The following is a 12647-nucleotide window of genomic DNA, read 5'->3' on the forward strand; positions in this document are numbered from 1 at the left end:
AAGCACAGAATGCTGTGTCAGCATTTATTCACAATGTAGACATGAGTTCACCTGCATGAAAATTACCAACACATTCTGCCTAAAATAACCCAAAAACAGATTTCACAGCAAAAAACATGACCCGTTAGTGTTCAGCTTGCTATCACGCTGGAGGATAATACACACCACAAAAGATCCCCTTGAAAGACTTAAGGCTCATTGACATCCAGCATATGTTCTCGGTACAGCATCATGTCAGTATGATGTAAAGAACACAATGAAGGGTAGCTTATTTTCACTTGACCTCATACATGTTGCATTGTCTGCTATGAACAGGAAACTATAGTGAAGAAATAAGCATGGAGGATGAGGAATGTTTTTGGAAGCAGTCCTTACCATTTGGTCCTTAAAGTCTCTCTCTCTCTCTTCTCTCTCTCTCTCTCACACACACACACACACATACATAGATAAGGGCAGTGAAATGGAAAGAAAATATAATCAATAACAGTAACTCCAGCATCTGACAGTGGTCTCGTTAATGGTTTCTGCATTATTGCACTGTGTGACAACATTAAACAAAACACTCGCAGCCATTTTTTCACATGTACTGGAAGATTACAGGGTTTGAGTGTGAGGAAGGGGGTCGGTGCGGCAGCTTGAGAAAAATAAAAACACTTTCTTACTAGCTTCAGCTATGGTTAAATACAAAAGGATTTTTTTTAATTCCTGTTGTGAGAGTAAACGGAGTCTGGGCTGAGCACAAAAATTCAAATTCCATTCAAATTCCCTGATCTGGAGTTCTTTGAAAATAGATGAAGATGGGAGAAGAAAGACAGGAATGAGCCTCACTGCATGTAAGGTCCAGCAAATTTAGTCAAACGCCCATCTTACATGGAACTTGGAATTGTATGTAGGAGGCAAAAAAAAGCCATTTCATCAAGTCCTTGCTGTTACATGACTACCATGACTCAGCAAAGATGGCGCGTAAAGAGCAGTGTGTCACAGGAAGACAGGTTCAACAACTTTCAAATTAAAAAACCAAATGCATATTTTTGCCACTGAAGACTGGCTGAGCCACCATAACTGTCGACCCTCAGTGAAGGCTTAAGGGAAAGGTCTAGAAAGAAAAGACCCTGTGGTCCACCACATGAGAGCTGCATTACATCCATGCCAGTGTTTGATCCCAACAAACACGTTGCAACACAACAGCAGGTTAGTGCTACACACAAAGAGACCAAGTGATTCCTTTAGATCTGCAGCACCAGGCCAGCAGCCGAGATGTTGTCTCCTCCGCCCGCTGTCTGGTACACCTCTGTGCACACCAGCACAGGCGCCACGCAGATTTCATAGTCGTCTTCCTCCCAGCAGCTGACGGGTCGGCTCTCCTGCAGCGGGATGCGTTGACTGCCCTCCCGCCGGCTGACGGAGAACGAGTCGTCCATGATGAGCCTGGCCTTGCTGGGGTCGATGTTGTTGGAGCCGCACACGTGGCGGTTGGCCGTGAGCGAGGCTTTGGCGGTGGCCGACATGGTGTTCTTCCACTGGGAGCCTCGGGTCACAATCATGGCCTGGAAGGCTAACGTGTGCACGTGGAGGCGGGTCAGGGGTTTGCTCCATGCCTGAGCGTCGTCGCCCTGCCCGCTGGAGTCTTTGTAGCGCTGGTTGACCAGGCGGTAGACCTCCCTCATCTGGTCCAGGACGGTCGCCACGCGAGGGTTCGGGTCTGACAGCACGGTGATGTTGGAACCTTTGAGCAGACTCAGCAGGTTGGGGAGTTCCTGTTCATTCATCCCTAAAGAGTCGGCCTGGAGGAGCACAAACAAAAAGAACTTGAATAAAGAGTCTTGGACCTTCACAATTGGGGGAAAATTATAATTCAATTTAGGTGCCAAGATAATGTGTATTGAAACCATGGGATGACGTCATCACATTTGCTATTCATATGCGCTAGTGTGAATGGTTGTTTGTCTATATGTGCCCTGTGATTGGCTGGCGACCAGTCCAGGGTGTACCCCGCCTCTCGCCTGAAGACACCTGGGATAGGCTCCAACACTCCCAGTGACCATCGTGAGGAAAAGCGGTAGAAAATGAATGAATGAATGAGCTAGTTTGTTTGATGTAGTTGGACCTTATTAATCGAAGACCTCTGCTATAGAGTCAATGAATTGTTATTATAAACTAACATGTTGTTCTACTTACATGAGGAATGACATAATACAGCAGGTCTTCCATGATGGTCTCTTCTACAAAGCTGGCCATCTCAAAATGGACACCGATGCTGGGAGAGGAGGTGGCGAGCACCTCGGCCAGGCGGGACAGCAGAGCGGCACGCTCACCTGAGATGATGAACCGTGTTATGATGATGAACCCGCAAGGGATCAACACAACTCAATTCCCACTCTTACCAGACTGGAAGGGGAAGTTGTCCATCATTTGTAAGCCGCCCACAACCAGAAGGTCCGGTTGAAAGCCTTTGAGTTTCTTGGCAAACTCTTCCATGGATGCCAGGTAGGGATTATGGTCATCACTGTGGATGATGTACCTGTACAGCACCAATGAAAGGTCATGTATGAGAAGCAGCCTCCAGTGTGACTTTCACTTTCACTTTGAGCTTGGATCAAATGTAGCAGTACCTGTTGGCTCTACGAGAGGAATACTGGCCCCACTCGGCACCAGACGGATATTCCAAGATGAGATGAATGTCTTGCTCTTCGACCGTGTTGCCTGCCACTGGTGACACATAAAGATGATTACGCGTCCGATCATGTGGGAATAAATACACATTCCGTGTGCGTGTGTACCGGTGATGCGCTGCGGCAGGACATCAGTAAAGTCGTGGCTAAAGCTTCCCCCTAGCAACACCTCACAGCCTTCGGTTGCCATGCGGCTCGCCATGACGGGGGCATTTCCGCCCACCGCCCACCTGTTTCCAGGTAGGTCACGGGATGCATCCACCAACTCGCTGAAGAGCGTCTCATTCAGCATGAAGCGTCTGCCAAAGACGACTTGTTAAACAGGTTTGTTATTTGGCTGCAATCACCCGGAAGCCATTGTCGCTGCCGATGGTGGTGAACACACAAAATAAACACAGCACACCTGTCCAATTAGCAAACACGATGAACCTCACATCTTATTCTTCCCTTTTACTTACGGTAATACTACTGCTAAGCGGACTGATACCAGAATAGTGATAATACTGATTCTAAACTCTACAAGGGCACACGTATTGCCGCATCAGCACCGCTTTACATCAGAGCTAGCTATGCTGCAAAGTTTGGTTTCTACACATCGACATGACAAAAGTATTTCCATACAGTTTAGAAATGCCACTTTGTCGTACTGTGGTATACATCGAAACTGCTAACCGGGCAATGCCTACTTATGATAATGTGGGTGTGCAGGAACTACTTTTCATTCCGCATACCATTGTAAACATCCATTTTAGTGTTTTAGTGGGAAATTTACCTACTTTTCAATTCATAGCAACGTCGTCTAACGGTGTGTTTGTCTTGTCAACATCACAAAATGAGTCAAAGTATTAGCACAGCCTGTATGACCTGAAATCATTTGAACTTTATTACAGTCATAACTACATTCATTTTTTACCGCTTATCCTCACGAGGGCCGCGGGGGTGCTGGAGCCTATCCCAGCTGTCTTTGGGCGAGAGGCGGGGTACACCCTGGACTGGTCGCCAGCCAATCACAGGGCACATATAGACAAACAACCATTCACACTCACATTCATACCTATGGACAATTTGGAGTCGCCAATTAACCTAGCATGTTTTTGGAATGTGGGAGAACATGCAAACTCCACACAGAGATGGCTGAGGGTGGGATTGAACTCGGGTCTCCTAGTTGTGAGGTCTGTGCGCTAACCACTCGACCGCAGTGCAGCCAGTCATAACTTGATATCATTAAATCCCTAACGATTTTCTGTTAAGTCCAATTTTATTGTCTATCATTTTATCTGTTGCAAATGCATTTTTGAATGTGACAAGTAAAGCATTCATCCGTGTGGGCAATGGCTGACACGGCAAGCGAGCAAGAGCAAGCATGTGAGGAAGGAACAGTCAGTCAGGAGTTGCCTACAGGGCTGTGCAAAAAAATTAAAAAAAAGTGAAAGCATGCTCTTGAATATAAATCCATCAAACAAGCATGCACACATGCCGGCGGTGTAAAGATAACACAAAGATAACATAAAGGTGTTATAACGGCAACAGTTTGACCCTGTAACAGATGATTTCTGTTTCCATTATTTCCTATGGGAAGAGCAGTAAGTCTGTGTGGAAAGGGAGCATGTGGCCAGATTTTCGAAAAATACAATACATATCCTGTATTGTACCTTGTATCTTAGTTTTAGAGAAGCTATTTGAACCAAAAACAAGAGACTGCTTACTCTGCAGCAGCTCCGGGTGCAAAGAAGTAGGCGAAGCTCTGGGACAGCTGCTCGGCACTTTCCAAGTAGTCATGATGCAGCGGCTGGTCGGAGGGAATCAGACCAATCTTATTGAGTAGCGATACGCCGTCCACAATCAGGTCCACGCAGCCTCCAAAACCTAAAAGAGTGTGCAAAGTTTTTTTTTTTATTAGGCGCACACAAACAGAGCCTTCCAGGGGGGATGTACTGTAGAAGAGGAAGCAGCTGTTATCAATTGGACCAGAGCAAAATGCATGCATCTTCAATATGTATGTGGTACTGTGATGCATAATACAAATTTAGTACCACGTAGTAGCATTAGGCATACATGACATGACGAAACAAGGATGTTATGTGATGCCAACTCATGCTAATGACTCAAGTATGTGGCGTTGTACTGAGCAAAGGTTGGAGAGATAACCACATGACATCTGTCACACTATCGTTCCTAATCACGTTTATTTACAGGCACCTGAAGGCAACGACTATCTATGTTTGGGGGATGATTGAATTATTAAACTGCTTACTGTCAACAATTCAATCGGGGAAAGGGGTGGGGGGTGGCACTTAGTAAATAATTCAAATAATTCAGGAGAAAATGAGCAATTCAAGACGAATGCCTGAATTAATTAGCACCACATTGTAAACTTTCCAAAGCATGTGTAATAAACACGACTGTAAAAAACACACGAAGAAGAGTGCAACCAGACGAGAAAGGTTTCAAACACATCATTAAATAATTTTTTGTCAACTCTCATAAATGAACTATTTCCGTTAGCGAATGCCACATTTTGCTGGCTTTAACGTATGTGTGACCACAGTTAACCATGCCAACACCAACGCTAATTAGCACCCCAAAAATTAAAGAAATTCGACAACAAATGAAGTCATAGTTGGAAAACAACCGCCACAGAAAATGACAGCGAAGTTTCAGTTAGCATGAGCTAGCAGAGTCTGCTAGCACTTACCGATAGCCACCTTCGGTCTAGCGACGTGGTTCATTCCAACTTTGCGTTCTGCGCGGAGCAGCGAGGACAGCACGGTGTCCAGCCGGTCGTCCAGGTCCTCACTGTCCGGTGACCGGAACCAAATGGCCAAAATAACCACAAACAGGGGCAATGCGGTACCATATTTCATCCACGAAGCCCTGCCGCCACCCTCCATCGCTCACACGAACTAGCTTCACAATGTTCTCGCTTGCCTGGAGTCAATCTAGCCGGTTCCAACTGAGCGCCATAATGGGGTGTTTGATTTGTACCATATGATGTCCACGTGATAACTCAATGCCTTAATATTGACTTCGATAATAACGAACGTCTTACATCATAATACCCCCCTTAATACACTGTCAATACAATTTATTGACAATTTATCTCTCTTTCCTTTGGTTGTATGACGTTTTAAGATTGAATTTAGAACCGTGTAGCTGTGGCTATAACGACGCCGGATGTTAAAACAAGCATCCCCCTATTAAGGGGCGTGTTTATTCTGACAGCAAGGCGGAAGTAGTGTATCGAGGTATGAAGGTTCAAGTGAAATAAAAAAACAACCTTTTGACATTAACTAGTATATATTTATAGTATATAGTTGAAATGTGTCATATGCAATTGTTCAGATAAGTATAAAAAATATTTTGATACCCCCCCAAAAAATAATGTTTGCGAGAAATACATTTCAATTGGGTGTGCTTTGCAAACTAGTATTACACAAGCTGCAATGGTTATTAACAACAATAAAGACGCAATAACAAATTCACAATGAAACATTTAATTCAGAGCATGTATTATACCGAGATGATCATTGCAGGCAGATAAAGCAAATACTAAATTCCTCACATGATGACATTTAAAAGCCTTCACAGGTCAATTACAATGCCTAAATACTAACAATGTCATTAAACAATAAAAGTGGCAGTAATACGACAGCTGTGATTGATAAAACATTTGACACATACTAATGACAAAGTCAGACATTAAAAAAAGACAATGTGAAAAGCACATTTGGTGACTGTCCACCTGTGCAAACTTCACATTAGCTACAATTTTTCAAAAGGAGAGAGAACACATCGTGTTCAGGCACATCCAGTGGTTGCAGACATTCTCAGAGCCACTGAAAAGTACAAACTCTTCAATGTATTGTTGCTGCTGTCAATAGGAAAGTAAATCAGTGATGCTTTAACTGTGGTGACTAAAAACCATCCACATGGTGTAAATCCCAGTGCAGGAAGATGGTGTGTGTCGCCCTCTAGTGAGTACATATTGAACGACGACACTCAAAAACCTACACAAAGAAACATGAGAAACAGACTTCAGAGCTAATAGAATGTAGGTTAAAAGATGAGTAAGTATATTATTTTGAGTGTTTTATTACCTTTGGTTCTACTTGGGGATTCCTGCCACAATCTCAGACTCAATGCCACAATGATTTGATCCACGTAGGATTTTAAAGAACCCTAAAAAAACGTCAACAAGCCAAAGGTTGGTTAAATCAGTTCAGTGGGATCGTTCCCACCTCAGTGGGAAGGAATGACTTCAGATTCAAGTGTAAGAGTCTACAGCGAGTTATTCCCATGAATGGTTTTGACCTTCATGACGCAACCTTGATTGTATTTTCTTACCATTATCACCCCAGTCAGTGTTCCAGGAGTTGGCACAGAGCCAGTAGGGGACACCATCTTCCTCCCCCCAGCCAAGTATCTTTATGGCATGTCCACCCAGCATGGACCCAGACACGTGCTTGTACACCCCTGTAGACAAGAAAAAGACTTTCATCAAGAAATGTTTTATTTCACGAGTTCATCCAATGCAGAGACACTTACCAGACTTGTACAGAACAAAGTCTTCATATACGGTGAATGCTCCCTCTACTGGGCCGTTGTTAAATATTTCAGTTTGAATCTGCTCCTCGTCTGACATCACGCTATAAGATGTTTTACCTGAAAAAACAGCGCTATATGCTTAAACTCTTTCCCATCATCAGGTTTAGGAGAGAAAGTTGTTCAATTACCAAAATGCTTGTCTTTCATGTAACTGGGGGAGTATCCGGGTTTGCACTTGAAAACGCACTTGGGTGTATCTCCACCTTCCCCAGTGCAGGGAGGTCGGGTACCGTTCACGTGGTGTTCACAGGGTGCGATGGTGTAGGGACGGCAACCTACGGACGGGAAGACGGCGACAAGCTAGTACCAGTACTCACTCGCTCGCTCCTCACGACTGGCTTGGAGTGTGTCACTCACCGATGTGGGAGTCATAGAGTCCACCAGAGACCAGTCCATCTGTAGTCCAGAAGCCCCAGGCAGCTCCGGGGTAGCCACCGTTACATCTGAAAAAGATTAATATCTCGATAGATCCCTAACTTCAACACAAATTCTAGATAGTCAAAAAGAGCCTCCAAAATTCATATGCAGGTGATGGGTGAAATGCCCAAGCTTGTGTTATTCTTATTAGCATCAACATTTCAGCTTTTTGGTTTAATATTCTGCCTTTTTGCTTATTTTTTTTCCAAATTTTTGTTAAAATTAAACAAAAATGAACACTATTTCTACATTGTGCCACAGGTCAATAAAATAAACAATCTGCAGGCCCTAACTGGCCCACTGACCGCACTTTGGACACTCTTGGTGTAAAGTGACTTAATTGGCCCTGAACCATTCAATGGCTACTGCAGGTCACTGCTACCTAGGGGGTGCTGATGGGGACAAATTCTCACCCCATGCCACAACCATCGCAGCAGGTCAGCAGATCCTCTGCTGAGATCTCTACGCTGACCTTGGCATTGCTGTGGATGCACACACGGTCCGATATGGCCTCTGCGGCACCGAAGGCCTGCAAACAGAGTAGCCACAATACACACTATTACTTGTAGAAATATTTGAACAACAATCTGTAAGCGTATGTGTATATGCCACAGGCTTTTTCTTAGGAGTCATAAAGATCTTGTACCTGTACAGCAAAGTATTCATTTAAAACACACCACAATTGATTGTTGTTATAAAGACCACAATATGTTTAACATTAAGAACTTCTTGTATGAATGAAATAATGTTTTGTTTTATTTTTATGAAGAACCATTGTGAGCAAACAAGCCGTTTAACAAGGTAAATGTTAAATGCATGTTTCCAGAGAGCTTTTCTACATCGACATAACACATAAACACACATTTTGTGTTTTGAAAAGCAGCCAATGGAGATACTTGTTCAAATCTGTATACAGTACAAAATATAGTTTTAGTCGTTTTTCATGCAACAGACTCAACATTGCCATGACTGTCGTTTTTTAGGGTTGCTACCCAAAATCCACACCTTCAATCAAAATGTACTATCTGTCTGCAGGTTGTATCAACTCATAGCAAATGTTTTGTCTTTGGTTCCTCACCCAGCATGAGCCACATGAGCCTTGGTCTCTGATTTCCTTCAGTGTGGGACAGTCAGGCCACTGTACCCTGGAGTCAAATTCCTTCGGCAACTTCACATGTCCGGCATACTGAACCCTGCAGAGATGAGCACATAAACGTGATTTGCCTGCTGTCACTTCCTGCAGCAGTAGTAGCCAGACTCACATGACAGGAAGTTTGGGTCCCTTCAGCATTGTCCCACACAGTTTCCTAAGATAACTGTAGTCGACATTTGGGAAGTTTTGAGCAGCCTACAAGCAGAAGAGCAGAAGATGTAGGAAAACATCACAGAGAACCAAAGAACAACAACGCACAATGAATCAAACAGCCCACCCTCCATGTAGTATTCATCTTGTTTATGTGGTCCACCATCTCACTGGACAGAGGGTGGAGGCGGGGTTTGGCCAAGCTGACCGACAGGGTGGCAGCCAATAAGAGGAGGGCTGCTCGCCACATGTTGCCTGAAAATACAAATAAAAAGTTGGTCGCTTTTTTTGTTATTCCGACACACAAAAAAAATGTTTCACAGCTGACTAGACACTTATGTCCAGTCATGTCGAACAAAGTGCCCTCCAGTGGTCAAACACACTGTGTCAGCACACTTCAACAGTCCACTGCCTTCAAACGTGTATCTCATTTATAAACAGCCTATGTTTCCGTTAAGTGTAACCCGACCGTACTTCGGCACAAAATCACTGAGCCATAACATCAGATACACATGCACCATCTATTGACATCAGCCATTTTGTCTAGCAGTGCAATTTTATGTGTACTTCAGGGAAAGGAGCCACTCGAGACGCTGATGAAGTGATGTTGAGCCTGTGCTCAGGATGAGAGAGCAGTGGTCCATCAAAACCACTGCATGCATAGACGTCAGGAAGAATTAACAGTGAGGTTCAAGCACTATAAGCAGCAAGTATGAAGCAGGCAGTTGGACAGTGACTTAAAATCAGGAACATATTTGACAACTGCGGTGTAGAAGGTGTTTCCTGAAAAGCAGAAGTGAATCCAGTCGACATGCTGCAGCTGCATCCATTCTAAAGCAGTCTGGTGTCACGTGAGTGAAGTTAATGGATTCATCATCAGTGAAAAGTAAACTGAGGAAGAAAGAACGGAAAATTCCCCTGCATTCTGATGACTGAAACTCTGACATCAATGTTGAGTTGCTACCTCTAAATATGGATCTACTTATTAAAAAGACAATGTTCTCAAAGAGGTATTATAGAGAGTAGCGCATCAGATGTTAAACTTTACATTTCTGTCCTGGCTTTCCAACAATTCCCTTTCATACAGGCGACGTCTTGCCTGTTGCGGCCAGTAAATTCAAATCAAATCAACTTTATTTGTATAGCACTTTTTCTGCAAAGACATGCAACACAAAGTGCTTTACAGAATTAAAACAATTACCACAATTAAAAGGAAAAAACGCCACCTTTGGGGCCGTCCACACTGGGAGGACCAGCACCCAGGCCCCCCGACTCCGACAGACGGGCGGACCCCCACATTAAATGGAGGAACCCCCAGCCGGCCGGGTCGAAGGGACCCGGCCGGCCTCAGCAGACCCGACACAGCCCCCAGTGTGGAGGACCCCCCCTGAGGAAACACTGGAGTTAAAAGCTGAAGACTAAGAGCATAAAATAGGACTAAAAAGATAAAAACATAAGAAAAGTTTAAAAATATTAGTTAAAAGTCTGATTAAAAAGTTGTGTCTTCAATCTTTTAAAAAAAAAATATCAACAGTCTAATCAGTCAAATTGCTGATGTTTACGCTGGAACAGACAAATTCTATTTCCATTACTGTAGTTCTAATGGAAAGTTAGTTTAGATACTTTCATATGCAAGATTTGTCGTCTACTGTTGCCTGCTTGTTAAGCCCTTTGAGGCTCCTTGTGATTAAGGCCTATATAAATAAACATGACTTGCTTTAAGTACTCTTGTTTTGTGAACCGTCAACACTGCAACACAAGCAATGATTCATTAAAGGAAGTGAAACGCTATCTCAAAATACGCAAGCACAGGACAGTCCCAGGGCTTTTACTGACATTTAGACGGTTGTGACCTTGACCTCATGTACGTAAACCACTTCTAAAAGCCAGAGAGTGGGGCAGAACATGCAACTTTACATGCTAAAATCGAAAGTGCGGTGAATGGGACATTAATCCATCATGCAAGTTTCCAACCAGTGAGCCAAAAAGGGCAACCTGGGCCAATTTAATCTATAGGAGACCTTTGCCTCCTTACACATTCATCAAGCTCTTATCATAGCCTTATCCGATTACTTCAGAAGATGTTTTGTATTTGAGTCAGTAAGTAGGGCAGGAAATACAGAGCCATATTATTGTGTATCTGGAGAAACAAAGCCTTGAACATCTAGAAGTGACACCAAGGAAATCAAAGCAACTTGATGAGATCTGCATATGTAGTATTTATTTAGTAATGTTTTTGGTATATAGTATATAGTAATTGCCATTCACACCCCATAGCTAGTATTTGTTACGTGTATTTACAGTAGATCCTACCCTGCTGTACATACTGCATGTCGATCGATATTTTGGATCTGTCGATCGATATTTTGTTCTACGAAACTTGAATTTCACCAATTGTGTCACGAAGAAAGACTTTAGTTGTTGAAAATGTACAGGTTTTTGTTGATTAATCATCTATTTTGTTTAATTTTTTGACATTTTTACGTGATATGTTACATTGTGTGCTTTAACCGGTCTTTTTTCCATACCGGATGTGAACAGTCATCCGTTCTTGTCTCTACTGTGCAACCGATCGACGAATGATATGAATTAACTGAATACTAATTAATTCTTCATAGTTCTAAAACGCAAACCACCCACCAGTTACACCAAAACTACTTTTAAATGTCACAAGTAAGTCTGCCACCCTTCAATGTAATGAAGAAAAATGACTGCCCTCAATTTGCCGCCTTTGCTAGTTGTTGTTTTGCTCATTTAGGAGCTATACGGAAACAAATTCAGGTCAAAACACAAAGTGTGACTTGACATCTTTGACTGTGCTATAGCTAGCGGCTAACTCTTCGTCGTTCAAGTTTGCTGGTGGAAAAAAAGAGAAAAAGTAAGAATTACCTGCAACTAGTTTTCAAGTTGTTCTTGGAGATGTAGTGACTTGTTCTTAAGCTCTTTGTGTCTCCTCGAAGTGTGAGTCAGAGAACGAAACACTCCTTCGCGGAGCCCACTGCTGCCATATAGACAAGAGGTCACGTGAACAGTCACATGAACGCAGCTCATGTGATCAACTCTTCCCTCAGCACACACAATACCAACAACATCACTGGTAAAGTGAGAAATATAGTCACAGATTCGAACTTTCGGGGTCGATAAAAGTGAACATTTGATAGATAGCCAACGATACCTCTTTGCAGCAGTGGAAACATTTGAAAAAGTGCTTTTACATAATTTGGGTGATTTTTTTTATTGGGGCTATCGTTCAATAATTTCATTTCTGCGAATTGTAGTGTCACCAAACTCACCTCACACATTAGCTGCATCGTCCTGGTTAGAACACATTAATTAGTTTGGGAAAAGGTGCTTTCATATAATTTGAGAATAATTTTTATCAGTAATATTATGCAATAATTAAAAAATGAATAAATACGAAGACTCTTCTTCACAAACTAATTGCTGTGTATAACCATTAGGATGGAATTAATGTGTGAGGCGAGTTTGGTGTCACTACACTTCACAGAAGTGAAATGATTGAATTATTATTGTTTATTGTTCCTTTTTTTGTTTTAGATATTTGTAGACACTTCCTACTTTGTTGTCTGCTTCAGGCTGCCTGTAGAGATCAGTGTAAATCACATTGCCCAGAGGACTGCTCGTTTTGA

The 12647-nt window shown here is 42.9% G+C and overlaps 2 protein-coding genes across 2 annotated transcripts; both read right to left on the reverse strand.

Moving 5' to 3' along the window:
- Positions 1-2: 2 nt before the first annotated feature.
- On the reverse strand, positions 3-5737 carry adpgk2 (ADP-dependent glucokinase 2). The gene is made up of 7 exons (XM_058089078.1): positions 5368-5737; positions 4379-4538; positions 2781-2971; positions 2613-2709; positions 2385-2521; positions 2179-2315; positions 3-1784 (listed from the first exon to the last, which is right to left on the reverse strand). The coding sequence occupies exons 1-7, from the start codon at positions 5561-5563 to the stop codon at positions 1227-1229; spliced, it is 1476 nt and encodes a 491-aa protein (XP_057945061.1). The 5' UTR covers positions 5564-5737; the 3' UTR covers positions 3-1226.
- Positions 5738-6147: 410 nt separating this feature from the next.
- Positions 6148-12052, reverse strand: ctsba (cathepsin Ba). The gene is made up of 11 exons (XM_058088923.1): positions 11887-12052; positions 9125-9252; positions 8957-9042; positions 8773-8887; positions 8108-8223; positions 7635-7720; positions 7406-7552; positions 7218-7334; positions 7017-7145; positions 6770-6851; positions 6148-6679 (listed from the first exon to the last, which is right to left on the reverse strand). The coding sequence occupies exons 2-10, from the start codon at positions 9245-9247 to the stop codon at positions 6778-6780; spliced, it is 993 nt and encodes a 330-aa protein (XP_057944906.1). The 5' UTR covers positions 9248-9252; positions 11887-12052; the 3' UTR covers positions 6148-6679; positions 6770-6777.
- Positions 12053-12647: the final 595 nt, after the last annotated feature.

This window comes from Doryrhamphus excisus, chromosome 12 (assembly GCF_030265055.1).
Source record: "Doryrhamphus excisus isolate RoL2022-K1 chromosome 12, RoL_Dexc_1.0, whole genome shotgun sequence".
Lineage (NCBI taxonomy): Eukaryota > Metazoa > Chordata > Actinopteri > Syngnathiformes > Syngnathidae > Doryrhamphus > Doryrhamphus excisus.